At 45.2% G+C, this 19,007-nt stretch overlaps 2 protein-coding genes across 8 annotated transcripts in view; one reads left to right on the forward strand and one right to left on the reverse strand.

The window, feature by feature from the left end:
- GSE1 (Gse1 coiled-coil protein) overlaps window positions 1-6,146 on the forward strand; it is a 574,350-nt gene extending 568,204 nt beyond the window's left edge. For all 5 annotated transcript variants that reach the window (XM_038754464.1, XM_038754465.1, XM_038754467.1 and 2 more), the window contains 2 exons: window positions 1,314-1,417; window positions 1,921-6,146. In XM_038754464.1, coding sequence (XP_038610392.1) covers window positions 1,314-1,417; window positions 1,921-2,055 — 239 coding nt within the window. In that variant the 3' untranslated portion in view covers window positions 2,056-6,146. The remainder of the gene's footprint in view (window positions 1-1,313; window positions 1,418-1,920) is intronic.
- Window positions 6,147-7,249: 1,103 nt separating this feature from the next.
- Window positions 7,250-16,864, reverse strand: GINS2 (GINS complex subunit 2). Of its 3 annotated transcripts, none has more exons than XM_038753811.1 (5): window positions 16,737-16,864; window positions 12,139-12,253; window positions 10,975-11,074; window positions 9,813-9,939; window positions 7,250-9,423 (listed from the first exon to the last, which is right to left on the reverse strand). In XM_038753811.1, the coding sequence occupies exons 1-5, from the start codon at window positions 16,824-16,826 to the stop codon at window positions 9,298-9,300; spliced, it is 558 nt and encodes a 185-aa protein (XP_038609739.1). In that variant the 5' UTR covers window positions 16,827-16,864; the 3' UTR covers window positions 7,250-9,297. The 3 variants fall into 3 exon arrangements, with proteins under 3 accessions (XP_038609739.1, XP_038609740.1, XP_038609738.1); XM_038753812.1 differs by lacking the exon at window positions 16,737-16,864 and adding an exon at window positions 15,032-15,255 and having other exon boundaries at window positions 7,250-7,545; XM_038753810.1 differs by lacking the exon at window positions 16,737-16,864 and adding an exon at window positions 15,032-15,253.
- Window positions 16,865-19,007: the final 2,143 nt, after the last annotated feature.

Genomic DNA, 19,007 nt, shown 5'->3' on the forward strand with positions numbered 1-19,007 from the left:
AGTGCTATCACTATTTTGGGACTAGGCAGCGATTGAGTTCTCACTGATGTAGCTACTCCTTCAAAACCCCTCAGGCGTCAAACATCATTCTGCTGAACTGATTGAGAATGGCAGTTTTTCACTAATAAACCTGCGGTCCTTTCCATTGGACCAAACGGATAACAAAGTAGTGCTAAGTAAATGTGGCATCTGTTCCCAACTCGATCCAGAAGTGCTAAAAGCCATCATTTCATTTCTGGTATCCCTGCTTATTAATTGGCATTCAGATGGAGGTGATTGCCTGTACGACACACAGGTTCTGGGAAATGACCTAGTTTACTTGAGGCTCCGAGTTATCCTGCAGGTCACTGGTTTCTCCAGGCCAGCACCACAGGAGCTGTGACTCATTTGGATGTGGTCTTAAAGGTAGATTGTGGGCCCTCTGTGGGACGGGGACCATCTCCGATGTCATAACGTCGAACATAGCCTTGTAGCTACCTCAGTGCTGATGCTTTACGGTCTTTGGACTGTAAGCTCGTTGTGAGCCGGGAATGTGTATATAAGCTCTGTTGCCTGGTGATTTGGATTCACCTAAGCTGGTATGGAAGTGGAGAAAAATGTAGTGGAAGGTTTGGGGAGGCAGTGCAATTGGCTGATGAAGCTGACCAGAATCAGTCAATGAAAGGTATTTATTGAACACTTACTGTGTGCACAGCACTGTAATAAATTCTCGGGAGAGCACAGTACAACAGTCGAGTAGACACATTCCCACCTTTTGGGGGAGGTTGCGGGGGAAGGAAGGTGGCTGTGGTATTTAAGTGCCAGGCACTGTTCTAAGCATTGGGGTAGATTCAAGCTAATCAGGTTGGACAAAGTCTATGTCCCACATGGGGCTCACAGTCTTAATCCCCATTTTACTGATGAGGTAACTGTGGCCCGGAGAAGTGAAGTGACTTACCCGTGGTCATATAGCTGACAGGTGGCGGGCAGGATCAGAACCCAGGTCGTTCTGACCTTCAGGCCCATGCTCTATCCACTGGGCCATGCTGCTTCTCAGTGGGTGAGTTAAGTGGACTCTGCTGGGCTCCTTCGGCAGTAGAGCAGCGGTGGCAGGAGCAGGGAATAAAAACCCTGGCCCCTGCTCCCACCATTCCCTTCCAGTAATGAAACCCAGAAGGTGTCCCTTGCCCTGCTCCAGGCGTAGCCTGACAGCTGCCCTGGTTTCTTAAGCCAAGCGGCCATCCTTCCGATCGGAAGGCCTGAGCTCGGGCCGCCAGGTAAGCGAAGTTAAAGCGGCACCCCCTGAGTTGACTGTCTGTCGCATCCCATTGCAGAACAAAACCTGGAGCGCCACGTGTTGCAGACCCAGTGCCGACGGCTGGAGGCCCAGCATTACAGCCTCAGTCTGACAGCAGAGCAGCTCTCTCACAGCATGGCAGTGAGTACTAGAGCGGGAGGTTGTCTGGGCCGGGAAAGAAAGCTACTTCGTCACTTAGGGACTGCCTCTTGCTTCAGTCAAGCAGCGGTCGGGCTTGGTGAACCTCACCTCTTCGAGTTTCACATTCCGTGGTCCCTGCGTGATTTGGAATTGTGTGGACAAACCTCAAGGCACCCACAGTTAAAGCACATGCACAAAAACACACACACACACACACTATGCAAATTGTTTCAATGAACAGGAACATCAAATTATTTTGGTTCTTTCCATTCCCTATGTCCCGCTATCACCATCAGATATTTTCTCCCCCACGCTGCTACACACAAGGCAGGGCTTTCTTACCCTCATGGGTATTTCTGCTTGTGTACCCTGTTTGAGCCTCGAGCAAGCTCAAGGTTTTTTGGAGGCGATTGTTTTTCTCCACAGTAGGATCAGGCTGTGTGGCTTGTTTCTCTTTCTGCAACCAGTCATTCTGATGGTGGATTTCTTTCTGCTCTCAACAGGAGTTAAGGAACCAGAAACAGAAGATTGTGTCAGAAAGGGAGCGACTTCAGGCAGAACTGGATCACTTACGGAAGTGCCTTGCGTTGCCTGCAATGCAGTGGTCTAGGGGTTACTTTAAGGGGTATCCCAGGTGACGCTCCCTTGCACTAGGCTGAACATATAGTATAGAAATAATATCTATTTTATTACCTTGAATATTTAATATTTTTCACTGGGAGGTTTGAAGCTTAAAAAAAAAAAAACGAAGAAATTGAGAATGTGCCATGCATGATGAAGCAGAGAATTCCGGGATCCAGAAAAAAAAATCTATATTGACTTCAATGCAGTTGTATCAACTTTGTAATTCTGCAAGCAACCCGTATAGGAAGCCTATAGTTTTTTTTTTCTTTGAAAGGACATTTTATTCTTTCCCCCCCACCCATGTTAATTTTTTTAAAAAGATCATCTGAAGATGAAGGTTTCACCACCAACACTAAAAACGCATTTTCCGTCCCAGGAGTTCACGTCTGCCCCGAATCAGATAGAACCAGTTTTGCTTTTCTTTTGTTGCCATATTAGAACAACTAAAGAGTGAACTTTGATTCCTTTGTACAATGGAGTTGGCCTAATTCTTCGCCAGGAATAAGGTTCCTCCAGCCGAAGAGGAAGCAATGTTGAAGGGACTGTTCATCTCAGTTACCGAAATCTCCAATCAATATCTTCAGAGCGATATGTCCTGGGAGCAAGCATAGCTCCAGTACTTGAGACTTTCCCTGAGGCTTTCCACTGGAAATGCACTTATCAAAAATAAAATGTATAAACAAACTGAAGGTACCTTTTTATTACTGTGTGGGGGAAAATTGTACAGAACTATTAGATATACATCTATATGTGCAAACACACACACACACACACACACACACACACATGCACACACACAAATTGTGTTGCCCTAGTGGGTGATGTTTTCATACCAACTCAGATTTTGAGAGAAAAAAATAAGTCAAAAAAAGGTGCTTCAGCCTTGTACTGTGTATATATTAAAAACAAAGTTTTGTATGTTTTTATTACTTTAATTGTTATAAAAGCCTGCCATTTTTAATGTTTTTTTGGGGGGGAGGGGCAAAAAAATTAACTTGCTTTTAGTGTTTATACTGCTGCTGGTCAGGACATTAAAATATTAAAATGTTTTAAAGAATTAAAAAGAGGAAAAAGTCAAAAGAGCTTTCCACTGGCGCATGTGCTATCACTTCTGTCTTCAATTTGTGTAGCACCAGAAAATTCTATTGTTAAAAGGCAATGCATTTACCTCCCTCCTTACCTCCCTCCTGATTTGGTTTTTTTTTTTCCTTTCGTTTTTGTTTTTGTTCAAGCACTTCGAAAGTAAAATTGCTAATATGACCAGCTGCTAATGAGTGGGGAGGGGACTAGTTTGTGTTGGGAACAAGATAAAAAAATTATGTGTGTGTGCGTGCGTGCGTGTGTGTTTTTTTTTTAAGAACTTTTCAGGAAGTAAATGAACTGTTTGTTCTGTGATCTAAATCTATGATGTCTTACAGCAATCTGAGCAGGTGCAAAGTAGAAAACTTTAGTGGCTTCATTTAGATGCAAGGTTTTTAAAAAGCTTTTAAATAATCTAAAGTAGGGATAACACAATGTCTGAGCTGAACTTCTCTTCCTTTTTATCTGTGACAGGCGCAGAAGGGGACCAACTTGAATGCTTAAGAGCAATGGGGAGTTTAAGAGGAAATTGCCCCGTCTTTAGCCTACAGTTTTCCTACACTCTGTGCTCATGGGCCATGCGGCGATTCTGTAGAGTGAGAAAATGTGATGGAGCTGAGGGCTGAGGTCAGAGTTAGTTCATCTCTCACCCAGAGGAGAGAATGGTATTTCTTGGAGAGTCAGTAGTCGACCTTGACCCATCAGTTAGGGAGTATTTTTTTTTTAATTTAATACAATTCATCCAGATGGGTAAAGGACGCACTTGGTGCCGAGATCCCCCCGGCTTGCCGATACAACCTCCTTGCTGATGGCTTGAACGTGGCTTTCTCTGTTTCCTCACAGTTTGCTTTATGTGGTTGCCAGGAATCTTCCTGTTATTAGCAAACTCAGACCAAAAGTGCTGCCAGTATTATCAGCGGTCCACAAGTTATCAGGGATGTTACTTGAAGAGAAACGAAAGGCTATTCTGGGCCTCCTCAGCCTTAAGACGTGTTGTGTGAAAGCTACTGTTGGTGGGCAGGAGCAGGGCAAAGGAGCTGACCTGGTGTAGCTGAAGGCCAAGTATTACAACTGCCCTTCCTTCTCTGACCTGGAACTGTTTTTGGGCGAGGGGGTTTACTTCCTCTCCTTCACCTCCCACCCCTAACACCGCAGAAAGTTTGCCTTTCTCTTTTGTAAGTCTTGTCCCATTTGGTCTGGGTGATACCTCAGATGAGCGAGGTAGAGAAGCTAATATCCACTGGGAACTCAGTTATTGAGAAAAGCAGGGAGGCAGGTAGGTAAAGTTAGCAATAACTTCAAAAGGTTAAAGGAGTTAGTCGACTTGGGTGATTGTGGGGGTAAACGACTGCCCAAGGGGAGCCGTGTTAGAGAAGAGTGCACCTTTCTCTAATAATCTCATCTTTTTAAAGCAAGAGGGGCTTGAATCTTGGCTTTCTTAACTGTAATAGCCTGTAACCCTCATTATATTCTTCTTTTCCTGTGTGAGACTCTGAATGCTCCTCTTCCCTAAGAGATAATGAGACAATCAGAGAATATAAAATCAGGCCTGCAAGATAGTCACCATTAAGTGAAGAAAAGGAACTGAAAAGCTTGATGTAAACGTGCGTCGCCAAGATGGGTAATACCCGATTGGATTTTCATTCGGACACTTAGTTCCAAGTAGAGACCTAACTTTCCAGCAATCAGGAAACTCCTGATTATATTTCATCCAACATGGTCTGAAAAATAGGGGAGATAATGTGCCGGTGGCTTGATCTATTTTCAGTTAAATCCTACCAAAAATGGACACGAAGAAATATGCAAGCTGGGAAGTTTGTCTATTTTTTTTCTTTCTTTTTTTGGGGGATAGGGGAGGGGAAGCATTCAGCTTACATTGCTTTTTGCTCTCATTGTGAAATAGAAAGTAAAACTTAACACGAAATGGGAAAGCCATATTTGGTGTCATGGTTGGCTCTTAAATCGGTGTTTAACCACCCCAGCTTCCATATTTACGTGGAGAGACTTCAGTCTTCTGTGATAGGGAACGTCTTTACGACATGTTTGCAGAAATAGGGCTACAGTCTGTATTCTTCTGAGGGACAGTGACGGTTGTGATGTCTTCTTGTGTTGCCGACTTGTACTTCCCAAGCGCTTAGTACAGTGCTCTGCACACAGTAAGTGCTCAATAAATACGATTGATTGATTGTTACTTAAAAAGCCATTGACCGGATGATTATCCCAAGTTTCTATTTCAACTGAAAATGAAAACTGGGGCAAACTTTCCCAAACGGCCCGCCCCATTACCAAATCTGAACCGCCAATTTGTCCCAGAAAATGGAAGAACGAGGTTACTTAGGTGTCTTAAGTGAGAAATATCGAAATGCCACTTTTAGCCATGCCTGCCCATCTGTAGCTGCAGTAGAAAATTAAATCTGGTGAATCCCTCTCCCCTAGCTGCCAGATGACAAAAACTAAACTATTTCAGACAGAACTAACCTTACTCTGTTGAATGTCTTTAATTTGTCAGGTGCTCGTTTGTTTCAGGAAGATACGTTGAACATCTACCACTAAATGGAGGTCAGCACAAGCCCATCCCATTCCTTCTTTTCACTCAACCGAGAAATAGCCACTTAGCAGCTAGTTCTGAATTTTTAAGAAAAACAGCTGTCGATTTGAACATTTGCGGGAGCCTGTACCAACTCTGATTCAGGGCTTCATTCCATGAGTCATTCTTGGAACTGCATTGACCTGCAGACCCCACGGGCCATTGGTAGTGATTTTTACAAGTGCAACCCGTGCAGAGCTGGCAAGCAGTAAATCCCTGCCGGGAGGGAGGAGAAGGAGGAGAAAGGGCACCTCATTCATTCTGGGGACAGTTTAGATGCTGTGAAAAAAAAAAAAAAAATTAAACCTGTTCTAAGTGTACTTGTTTGAATTAATTGTATTGTAATATATTATTTGTTGAATGTAGTAATTAGGTATTTATGAATATATTGCTGTAATTTCTGACAACATCCAAAAAAATAAAATCTTCCTAAATCGTGTTGAGGGAGTTCTTTACTAGTGTGGATAAACCCAGGTCAAGGTGTGGCCTTGACTCAAAGGACTGTACTAGGTCCTTGTAAATAGACCAGAGTAAGATCTGGTTTCTGCCTTGGGGGTACTGAGAAACTCCTACAACACAGGGACTCCTGCCAGCTCACACACATCTAGGAAAACAGATTTTTAACTGCTGGATCTTACACACGGATGGATACTCAATAGGACCCAGGACGGGGACCTGTACCTACCTACAAAAGTAGGCTAAATCCCAATTCCCTCTTGCATTTATGATACATGGTCCATCTAAAAAGATTAAGGGTGAGAAAGCTGGGATTAAACTAGACTGGTAGACCTATGCTTCATAGGAGTAATTTAAAGAGCTAGTCACCCCTCTTCCTCTGCCTGGATTTCATTTTATAAGTCGATGTTTTAGGATATTCAGCCCCCAAATTAGAGCATGAACACTTACAAATCCCTTTCACAAAAGGCACAGCTGCCTACCAACTGAAGACCTAACAGCTGAAAACACACCTGCCCCGTAGCTACTGTGAACACGGGAAGAAAGACTGTCCCAAGGTCAATGGGACAATCAGGAATTTGAGAAGAAAGCCTGTCATCCTAAGATGGAGAAAAGGAGGCAGCAGAAGTGAAATGCATGCGTGTGTGTCTGTGCAACATATATATGTATATATATTATTCCCGTGAGCCCACTGTTGGGTAGGGACCGTCTCTATATGTTGCCAACTTGTACTTCCCAAGTGCTTAGTACAGTGCTCTGTACACAGTAAGAGCTCAATAAACATGATTGAATGAATGTATATATATATATATATATACACACACACACACACACACAAACACCCATAGTATGGGGAAGTATGTGTAAAGTCACTTTCTATACAACAGCATCTATTCCTGAGCTACTTTTATATACTGTATATACTTTTATGAGCAAGTGTTCTAGATCTTCACCAGGAAATTACTTGTAAGGTTAGGGGTAATGGGGACTGGATCCTGTCCTTTCAGCCAGTTTCAGAGGCTGCAGTAAGAAACACCTAAAGCATTATTTAGAAGTGCACTTTTAATTAAATAAAATATCACTCTTGCCATGGGTTTATTTTACCAATCAAAAACCAACCCAACCAGTTTGCAGTCAAGTACGTTTACTTTCGATTTTTGTTGTAAGAGAACTATACAAAACACTGACTTACAAAACATGTCTGATCTTTCCTCCTCTTTAATTCTCTAGGAAGCAGCCACCAGTAAGGCTCATTGACTCATCAGGCAGGTTGGTTCAGAGACAAAGTCCAAGCCTAGGAGGTAGGAGACCGGAGTTCTAGGACCAGTTCTGCCGCTGCTGTTTGGCAAGACCACCAACCTTTCCAGGCCTGCTTCCTCATCTGTAAAGTGAAGATAGAAGTCCCTCCATCCCATGGATGTTGTAAGGATAAAATGAGAAAAGCGCTGCAGGAAGTGTGAAGCAGTGTGGTCTAGCAGAAAGAACACCAGCCTGAGTTAAAAGACCTTGGCTCTAATCCCACTCTGCCACTTACCTTATTACTATAATATGTATTATTACAACTACTATTACAACGAAGTGCTCTACAAACAGGAAGGGCGATCGGACAACCATGCTAGAGCACTTGGAGGATTTTGCTGCTGATACGCCCATGCTACTTACTGGTCAAAATACCAAAGCCGCAGCACTTCAATTCCTTTGGAATTTGGGCTCATTTCTACCAGGCTTCCCTTCTGTTACTCAACTTCCCAGGGAAGACTCATAGTAGGACTGAAGAGACCGAACTTTGTCCTTGTTCTTTAACCACAGGCTGAGCAATCACATCCAATAGTTTCCATAGATCCCCATATATTCCCAATGGCAACAATGCTCAAGTTAGGCAGCAGTGATAGAGCTGAGAAGCCTGCGAGCCTCCTGTTTATTGTCTTGGCTCAACCACTAGATCAAAGTGTCTTAAGCAGATCTGGCTAAAGTAGGTGGGCAGGAAGACTGCCCATTCCCCACAGTTAAGCCTTTCCACTTTGCCTCCCTGCCAGGCAAAGTGGAACTCTTTGGATGCAAAGCTACCACTGCCCCCGCCTCCCAATTACCTGACATCTCTCTTCCCGTTTGTGTAGAAGTACAAATTCACAATTGCAATTGGAATAACTGATAAAGGCTTCTGAAAAGCATTTTTGGGGCCACCTTTGAGATGCCACCACTTCCTAAATCAGCAACAAAACGGTCTTAATACTCTATTCAATAAGTACTGAAACCCCACTACGTTTTTTCCTTGGCACTGCATCTTGAGCAGCACCACTCAGTCACATCCTTAGGGTCTTTCCCCAAATATAGTATTTTGTCTCAACACCCTTACACTGTTCCCATCACTTGCTTGCAAAATGAGATTCTCTCATTACAAATCATTACCAGCTGAGGGGCAATAAACCACAAAAACAGCCCCAAAGCCATTGAAGGCTACCCCACTTTGTCACCTTCCCCAGTTTGATGACTTTGGGGCAGAGTTCATAAAACAATGCCAGGCCAGCGGGACATGAGCAAGGAAAGGAGAATAAATTCAAGATGCCACCTCCATTTCTATTTTTATCTGTAGTTTATGACAGTCCCAACCAGTCAAGGGAAAAATCCACCCTGCCCACAAGGAATAGAGCTAGAAAGCTCCTTAGAAGCAGCACCTATCTGCTGCAGCCACATTCGTCTTTGCATGTCAGCTTCTGTGCAAGGAGAGCTGAATGCTCTGCCCGCTGGAATCATCTGTTTTGCCAAGATGATTTCTGAACAACTGAGGCTGACTGAGATAGTGTTGGAGACGAAGAAATGCCCTCTGTGCAGCTGATAGAGGTTTTATGATTAATATTCAGCCTCAAGCCTGCTTCTGTTATCTACAGAGCTACGATAAATGATTGCTTGCTATACACATTAAACACACACACATTTTTTTTTTATATATTACAAAACCTGTCCATGGTTTGCAGCAAAATCCTTAAGGAGGACTAGAGTAGTCTGGTCTATCAAGACTTCATTCCAGGCTCCACGAGCCCCCCACAGCCACCTATGACTTAAAAAGTGAAGCCTAAAGGAGTTCAGTGACTACAAAGGGAACTCATCGGCTACTGCCATGGGCTAGTTTCTTCTAGAAATCTTGAGATTGGGCACTTTCGGCAGGATGGAGATTTGTGCGGAGTTTATACATGTGGTTGAGGGCTTGTGTAAGGAACGCCCCATTAGTGTTGATCTCCATTAAGGTCAGGTTATCCAGCTGAAATGTCAAAAAGAAACATGCTAGATGAATCCAAGAAAAGAAAGCAACAGTGAAGGACCGGTAAGGCAAAAATACAGTGCAAAAATATGGTAAAATCAGTTTTCATTAGTAGCTATTGATCAAAATGGTTCACTATCCTGCGGGCATTTATGTCTCCTTATTCTGAACGGAAATATAGGAAAGGACCTTTAATTTTCACTTGGAAAAAGTGACAGGAGGTTTTTGGGGTTTTTTTTTGCTTCAGAAATGAAACTAGCTCCTAACAGGCAGGTGTGCACACCAAACCAATTTCCCCCCAAGCGTGGGTCTCACCTTCTACCAATGTACACTATAGTTGAAGTATTCTGTGGTTGGAGATAACATTGATCAGATGTCATTCATTGTACCTTGCCATGCGCTTCCTGCTGTCTGACAAAGTTGTCTGCAGAGAGCCGAAGTTTAGCTATTCGCGTGTCCCACGTATCCTTGATCAGGGTCCGGATTTCATCTGCTTTGGGAATATTGTCTGAAGCACTGTAGGATGCAAGAAATGTAGTGGAATAAGAACAGGAAACAGCAGAGTCAGTTAAAACTCGGCACAAGATGTTGGCTATTCTCAATCCTTAACTGCCTTTCAAAAACATTAAGCTTATCGTCACTGGTAGGGTTAATGGTTTATTTATCCAGGAAGAGACTCGGCTAAAATGCAAAATCTGGTTTAAGTGAACTTCTATTTTTTTTTTTTTAATCCAGCTGGGGCTACCTGCTGTACAAGGCCATCTGCTTACTGGCACAGACTCTCTCCACTTGAAATCATCTGAGATTAGAGTTGGAGATCCTTTGGCTTTCAGGCTTCAGAGTATATGTTCAAAGTTTAGCTGAAAGATCATACCGGGCTGCATAATTCCTGCCCCGGAAGGCAGTTCAGTGCAAAGAATGGCTAATAAGGGCAATGAATTGACCAGAAAAATGCAACCAAGGAGATCTGGGTTTGAGGCTAGGAACAGAAAGCCATACTCTTTCTTCTTTTCCCTCATGGACAATAGGGTCCCTTGCGTAAGGTATTGAAATCAGAGAGTCAATATGGTGGAATTCTAATCTAGTGAATAATCTTTAAGGTGATAACAGTAGGTCTCAAGACACCAGCGAACTCCTCAAGTTACAGGGCAAAGAGTCTTGGTTCTTCATAATAGCCAGATTAGGAGCATAAAGTTCAGGAAATTGGGCACTTTTATTAAATGAATATGGCTCAGATGAAAGTAAATATGCAAGTACTCTCCAAAAACAGGACATGATTATTACAATCTCCAAATAGTGGCAGTAGATAGCCAGAAAGAGGAAATCCAACTAAGGTAATTGGAGTATCACAGCCATCTCTCAGGTGGAAATCCTAACTATCCTCAAGAATAACCTCCTGTTCACTAAATCCGCTCTAAGACTGCAAGCGTGAAAAGATTCATTCCGGCTCCCTTCCTTTCCCCATCCCATCAGAGTTACTGACCTGCTTCTTAGTTGTCATATACCCCCCTGCCCCTGGCTTGAACGATTTTTTTTAAGAAATACACTTACTGATTTAACAACAACTTGGTCAGTTCCATATAATATGGGTTAGGCATTGGAGTGAAGGTATCCTCCTTTCGTTCTTTATCCCGGATCTCCTCCAATTTCTCTGAAATACCCAAACAGAGAAACTCAAAAAAAAACAACCCATTACTTTCACATATCAAACGATGGTAACAATTTTTAAAGTTACATCTTCAAGCCACTTCACTTCCACACGCTTTAAGGACCCAGTAAAACGGACAATGCTACTGAAAACTGGAAGTGATCTGTGGCAAATAGGTCGGCATGATGTGTCAATGAAGGGAGGAGCAGCTCTTTTTGGGCAGAAGCTTTGTGAGGACTGTGAGTCACTGTGGCGAAAGCACAACTATTTCTGGGCAGAAAAAGCAACAAGCATACTGGCATAACCAGCGATAGCCTTTTGTATGCACAATACAGCAGGGACTGTGGGTCTTCCATTGGCCTTTTCAGTCATACCCATTCCTAGCTGAATTTCACCTCAGTAGCATCTTCTTTGAACACAAAGGACATGTAAACATTCCATTTGTGGGTGTGTGTATACAAGCTTTAGGGTAAAACTTTTTCTCTTAAAATATTATTTTGATAATATTTCTACATAAACGAGTCTAATTGCTAAACTCCAACCTAAGCCAAACAGGCAAAAATAAACATTGGAGGAGTAATCTATTATATGCATTTTACTGACCTTGATACCAATACTCCCAAGCAGGATGAAAAGGACGTTAGGACACCCTCTGACGCCAATCTGTCAAAATTCACCCATCACCGAAAACCCCACCTCTTCCCATGTGGAACAGGGACTGTATCCAACCTAATTATTTAGTATCTACCCCAGTGCTTATGACAGTGCTTGACACCTAATAAGTGCTTATCAAATACCATAATAACTCTCAAGAATCCCAATTCTTAGGATACCTCTTGCACCTATGTACTTATTTATGCCTTAGGAGCAGGCTACATGTCTTGAAATTCTGTTGTACTCTCCAAGTGCTTACTACAGTACACTGTACTCAATAGGTGCCTAATGAATACCATTTTTTACTACAACTACTACCACCCCAGCTTTTTTTGTCACGTTATCCTGGATTTCGTTTCTAACAAAACCAAGAATCTCCCACCCCATCATTTTAAGCTCTCAAATGTCCTTACCAACATCCATCCACTCCGGAGGGATCACCCGGCATTTCTGCCTCTGTTTCAGATTGATTGCCAGCCAGAGGGGCACTTCCACAGGCAAACCAGGATTAAAAGGTCCTAGATCGCCCTGCCAAACGACACATTAAAGACAAATCACGGTGAGATGCTGGGGTACAGGAGGCTATGGTTAATCTTTGCAAATGAACTTTCAGGCCAGTCTGCCCTGAACCTTGGCTTCTTCAGAAGAAAAACCTTAGAAGATAAATAGAAAAATTAATGTCCAAAGGAAAGTAGATGACAGGCCATTAAACCTTAGTCTCTGGGCTTTAAAGAAATAGTCCCCAGATCTATTCCACAAACACCTCCTCCGGATCTCACTATACTGTAAGGCTCTTGAGGACAGCCACCATATCTACCAATTCCATTGTACTCTTAGTAGAAGCATTTAGGACAGTGCTCTGCATGTAGTGAATGATCAATAAATGCCATTGATTTCCAAATTTCATTTTCTCCAAGGAGCCTTTACTGACTTACCCACCTCTCTTCCCCTTTCTCCTTCCCACCAATTCCCTGCATCTGCATCACTTACATCCTCATCCCCTTAGTACTTGGCTCTCAGCCTTACCCCTCACCCCCACACTTTCAAACTCTGTTGCTTCCCCGACTTCTAATTTATTTTAGTGTCTGTCTCCCCAAGTAGACTGTAAACTCGGGGAGGGCAGGGATTCGATCTGCCTACTCAGTGTAGCCTAGTGGATAGAGCATGGGCCTAATCCCAGTTCTACCACTTGTCTGCTGTGTGACCTTGGGCAAGTCACTTAACTCCTCTGTGCCTCCGTTACCTCATCTGTATAATGGGGATTAAGACCGAGAGCTCCATGTGGGACAGGGAATGTGATCCATGCAATTTGCTTGTAACCAACCCAGCGCTTAGTACAGTGCCTGCCACACTGTAAGCCCTTAACTAATGCATTATTATCGTATTCTCCCAAGCGCCATCCCACCCTCACTTCTGTACATACTTGTAATTTATTTATGTACATTAATGTCTCTTTCCCAGTCTAGACTGTAAGTTCCTTGCGGGAAGGGAACGTGTCTACCAACTCTTTTATTCAATTGTATTGTACTCTCCCAAGCGGTTAGTTCGAGTGTTCCGCTCAGTAAATGCTCACTAAACATGACTGAGTGATTGACAGGGCAGGAGAGGGAAGAGGATTTGCAACACCATTCTCAGAGGGAAACTGAGGCCTTCCCAGACTAAACCCCCCTTTTCCTCAGCTTCCCCTCTCCCCCAACCGCCCCGACTCACTCCATTTGCTCTAACCCCCTCCCCACAGCACTTGTGCATATATGTACATATCTAGAATTCTATTTATTTATATTATTGCCTGTTTACTTGTTTTTATGTGCATATATCTATAATTCTAATTATTTATATTAATACTAATGGTGCCTGTTTACTTGTTTTGATGTCTCTGCACACAGTAAGCACTAAATAAATACGACTGAATGAATGAATGTCTGTTTCCCCCCTTCTAGACTGTAAGCCCGCTATGGGCAAGGATTGTCTCTCTCTGTTGCTGAATTGTACTTTCCAAGTGCTCAGTAAAGTGCTCTGCACACAGTAAGCGCTCAATAAATACGACTGAATGAATGAATGAGGCACTAGGAGGAGGAGGCCGGACAAAGACAACATTCACTCGTGCTCAGATTTTTGCACTTATTCATTCACTCAATTCAATCGTACTTAATAATAATGATGGCATTTGTTAAGCACTTACTATGTGCAAAACATAGTTCTAAGTGCTGCGGTAGATACAAGGTAATCAGGGTGTCCCACGTAAGGCTCCGAGACTTCATCCCTATTTTACAGATCAGGGAACTGAGGCCCAGAGAAGTTAAGTAACTTGCCCAAAGCCACACAGCTGACAAGTGGCAGAAACGTGATTAGAACCCACAGCCTCTGACTCCCAAGCCCGTTCTTTCCACCAAGCCACACTGCGTGCAGAGCGCTGTACTAAGCGCTTGGGAAAGTACACTACAACAATAAAACAGCGTGGCTCACTGGAAAGAGCACAGGCTTGGGAGTCAGAGTGGGTTCAAATCCTGCCTCCGCCAATTCATTCATTCAATCGTATTTATTGAGCGCTTACTGTGTGCAGATCACTGTACTAAGCGCTTGGGAAGCACAAGTTGGCAACATATACAGACGGTCCCTACCCAACAGCGGGCTCACAGTCAATTGTCAGCGTGGCTCAGCGGAAACAGCATGGGCTTTGGAGTCAGAGGTCATGGGTTCGAATCCCAGCTCTGCCACATGCCTGCTGTGTGACCTTGGGCAAGTCACTTAACTTCTCTGAGCCTCAGTTACTTCATCTGTAAAATGGGGATGAAGACTGTGAGCCCCCTGTGGGACAACCTGATTACCTTGTAACCTCCCCAGCGCTTAGAACAGTGCTTTGCACATAGTAAGCGCTCAATAAATCCCATCATTATTATCATTATTGTCAGCTGTGCGACTTTGGGCAAGTCACAACTTCTCTGGGCCTCAGTGACCTCATCTGTAAAATGGGGATAAAGACTGGGAGCCCCACGTGGGACAACCTGATCACCTGATCCCCCCAGCGCTTAGAACTGTGCTTTGCACATAGTAGGCACTTATCAAACACCATTATTATTATTATTAACAATGGAGAGTGACAATTCCCGCCCACAACGAGGTCACAATCTAGCTGTGACTGTGACCCCTTCTAGACTGTGGGCCCACTGTTGGGTAAGGACCGTCTCTATATGTTGCCAACTTGCACTTCCCAAGCGCTTAGTACAGTGCTCTGCACACAGTAAGGGCTCAATAAATACGATTGATTGATTGATTGATTGACTGTGACCCCGAGATTTCGGTTACCCGCAGCTGGGAAACGGGGACCCAACTTCCCAGACTCCCTTCAGCCCCTTCCCATGATCCTCCTCTCTGGTGACCGCTGCTCTCCGCCCGTCTTCCCATGATCCTCCTCTCAGGCGGCCGCTGCCCTCCGCCCGTCTTCCCATGATCCTCCTCTCAGGCGGCCGCTGCCCTCCGCCCGTCTTCCCATGATCCTCCTCTCAGGCGGCCGCTGCCCTCCGCCCGTCTTCCCATGATCCTCCTCTCAGGCGGCCGCTTCCCTCCGCCCTTCTTCCCGTGATCCTCCTCTCAGGCGGCCACTGCCCTCCGCCCGTCTTCCCATGATCCCTCTCTACCCCGCCTTACCTCCTTTCCTTCCCCACAGCACCTGTATATATGTATGTTTGTACGTATTTATTACTCTATTTTATTTGTACATATCTATTCTATTTATTTTACTTTGTTCATATGTTTTGTTTTGTTGTCTTTCTCCCCCTTCTAGACTGTGAGCCGCCCTTTCCTCTCCATCCCAACCGCTCCCCTGCTCATTCAAGCTCTCATCCTATCCCGTCTGGACTACTGCATCAGCCTTCTCTCTGATCTCCCATCCTCCTGTCTCTCCCCACTTCAATCCATACTTCATGCTGCTGCCCGGATTATCTTTGTCCAGAAACGCTCTGGGCACGTTACTCCCCTCCTCAAAAATCCCCAGTGGCTACCAATCAACCTACGCATCAGGCAGAAACTCCTCACCCTGGGTTTCAAGGCTGTCCATCCCCTCGCCCCCTCCTACCTCACCTCGCTTCTCTCCTTCTAGAGCCCAGCCGGCACCCTCCGCTCCTCCACCGCTGATCTCCTCCCCGTACCTCGCTCTCGCCTGTCCCGCCGTCGACCCCCGGCCCACGTCATCCCCCGGGCCTGGAATGCCCTCCCTCTGCCCCTCCGCCAAGCTAGCTCTCTTCCTCCCTTCAAGGCCCTGCTGAGAGCTCACCTCCTCCAGGAGGCCTTCCCAGACTGAGCCCCTTCCTTCCTCTCCCCCTCGTCCCCCTCTCCATCCCCCCATCTTACCTCCCTCCCTTCCCCACAGCACCTGTATATATGTATATATGTTTGTACATATTTTTTTACTCTATTTATTTGTACATATCTATTCTATTTATTTTATTTTGTTAGTATGTTTGTTCTCTGTCTCCCCCTTTTAGACTGTGAGCCCACTGTTGGGTAGGGACTGTCTCTATATGTTGCCAATTTGTACTTCCCAAGCGCTTAGTAGAGTGCTCTGCACATAGTAAGCGCTCAATACATACGATTGATGATGATGATGGTTGTACTTTCCAAGCGCTTCGTACAGTGCTCCGCACACAGTAAGCGCTCAATAAATACGACTAAATGAATGAATGAATGATCCTCCTAAGGAGGTTTCTGCCCTCCACACCTCTTCCCATGATCCTCCTCTCAGGCGGCCAATGCCCTCTGCCCGTCTTCCCATGATCCTCCTCTCAGGCGGCCAATGCTCTCCGCCCGTCTTCCCATGATCCTCCTCTCAGGCGGCCGCGGCCCTCCTCCCGTCTTCCCATGATCCTCCTCTCAGGCGGCCGCTGCCCTCCGCCCGTCTTCCCATGATCCTCCTCTCAGGCGGCCGCTGCCCTCCGCCCTTCTTCCCATGATCCTCCTCTCAGGCGGCCCCTGCCCGCCCCCCCCCGCCCCCCCCCCCCCGCCTCCCCCTTACTCCGATGAGGTAGATCTTGTCCAGGCTGAAGTTGGGGATGATGGTCACCAGCTCCTTCTCCGCCAGAAACTCCACTTCGGCAGGGTCCATGCCCGCCTCCGGAGGAGCCGCCGCTAGTTTCCCGCCAAAACCCCCAGGACCGCCCACAAATGAACCGACTAATCAGAACGCGTCACACTGAAAACAAGCCCGGGAGGTAAGGAAGCGCTTCTCTGATTGGCTGAAATCCCGGCGGGTCCCTCCTCCCTAGGCCCCGCCCCTTCTCCTCTAGCGTGCACGCCCCCTTCCCTTCCGCCCGGGGGCGCTGTTGCGTGTCATTCATTCATTTTTTTAAAATGGCATTTATTAAGCGCTTACTATGTGCCAAGCACTGTTCTAAGCGCTGGGGAGGTTACAGGGTGATCAGGTTGTCCCAAAGGGGGCTCCCAGTCTTCATCCTCATTTTACAGATGAAGTAACGGAGGCACAGAGAAGTTAAGTGACTTGCCCAAAGTCACACAGCTGACAATTGGCAGAGGTGGGATCTGAACCCATGACCTCTGATTCCAAAGCCCGGGCTCTTTCCACTGACCACGCTGCTTCCTAATAATGGCATTTATTAAAGTACTTACTACATGCAAAGCACGATTTCTAAGAGCTGGAGGGGTTACAAGGTGATAAGGTTGCCCCACAGTCTTTATCCTCATTTTACAGATGAGGTCACTGAGGCACAGAGAAGCTTAGTGACTTGCCCAAAGTCACACAGCTGACAACTGGAGGAGCCAGGATTTGAACCCACGACCTCTGACTCCAAAGCCCGGGCTGTTTCCACTGAGCCACATTGCTAAGAATGATGATGATGATGATGATGATGGTGGCATTGGGTAAGTGCTTACTATGTGCAAAGCACTGTTCTAAGCGCTGAGGAGGATATACAAGGTGATCAGGTTGTCCCACGTGGGGCTCACAGTCTTCATCCCCATTTTACAGCTGAGGTAGCTGAGGCACAGAGAAGTTAAGCGACTTGCCCAAAGTCACACAGCAGACAATGGGCAGAGCCGGGATTCGAACCTATGCCCTCTGACTCCCGAGCCCAGGCTCTTTCCATTGAGCCACGCTGCTAAATTCATTCAATCAATCGTACTTATTGAGCGCTTACTGTGTGCAGAGCACTGTACTAAGCGCTTGGGAAGTCCAAGTTGGCAACATCTAGAGACGGTCCCTATCCAACAGCGGGCTCACAGTCTAGAACGGGGAGACAGACAACAAAACAAACCGTCCTCTCCACTGCTCATTTCCCTTCATACCCGAGCTGAAATAATAACTGCCGTGTTTGTTAAGCGCTTACCACCTGGAAAAAGCACTGGCTTGGGAGTCAGAGGTCGTGGGTTCTAATCCCGGCCCTGCCCCTTGTCAGCTGTGTGACTTTGGGCAAGTCACTTCAGTTCTCTGGGCCTCAGTTGCCTCATCTGTGAAATGGGGATTAAGACTGTGAGCCCCACCTGGGACAACCTGATATCCAACGCCTAGAACAGTGATTGGCACATAGCACTTAACAAATACCATAATAATAATAATAATAATAATAATAATAATAATAACCTTCCATCTCCCCCAGTGTTTAGAACTGTGCTTGGCACATAGTAAGCGCTTAACGAATACCATCGTTGATATTGAGAAGCAGCGTGGCTTAATGGAAAGAGCTTGGGCTTGGGAGTCAGAGGTCATGGGTTCTAATCCCGGTTCCGCCACCTATCAGCTGTGTGACTTTGGGCAAGTCCCTTAACTTCTCCAGGCCTCAGTTACCTTATCAGTAAAATGGGGATTAAGACTGTGAGCCCCATGTGGGACAACCTGATTACCCTGTATCTACCCCAGTGCTTAGAACAGTGCTTGGCACATAGTAAGTGCTTAATAAATACCATTCTTATTATTACCATTACCATATTACCATAATTATTACCATTATTATTATTTTACTTGGACATATCTATTCTATTTTATTTTGTTAATATGTTTGGTTTTGTTCTCTGTCTCCCCCTTCTAGACTGTGAGCCCACTGTTGGGTAGGGACCATCTCTATATGTTGCCAACTTGTACTTCCCAAGCGCTTAGTACAGTGCTCTGCACACAGTAAGCGCTCAATAAATACGATTGATTGATATTACCAAGCACTGTACTGAACACTGGGGTAGATGTAGTATATATAGATCGGACGCGGTTCCTATCCCACATGGGGCTCATACTCCATGTAGGAGAGAGAACAGTTATTGATTAAATCTCCGTTTTTAT

This window comes from Tachyglossus aculeatus, chromosome 11 (assembly GCF_015852505.1).
Source record: "Tachyglossus aculeatus isolate mTacAcu1 chromosome 11, mTacAcu1.pri, whole genome shotgun sequence".
In the NCBI taxonomy this organism is placed as follows: domain Eukaryota; kingdom Metazoa; phylum Chordata; class Mammalia; order Monotremata; family Tachyglossidae; genus Tachyglossus; species Tachyglossus aculeatus.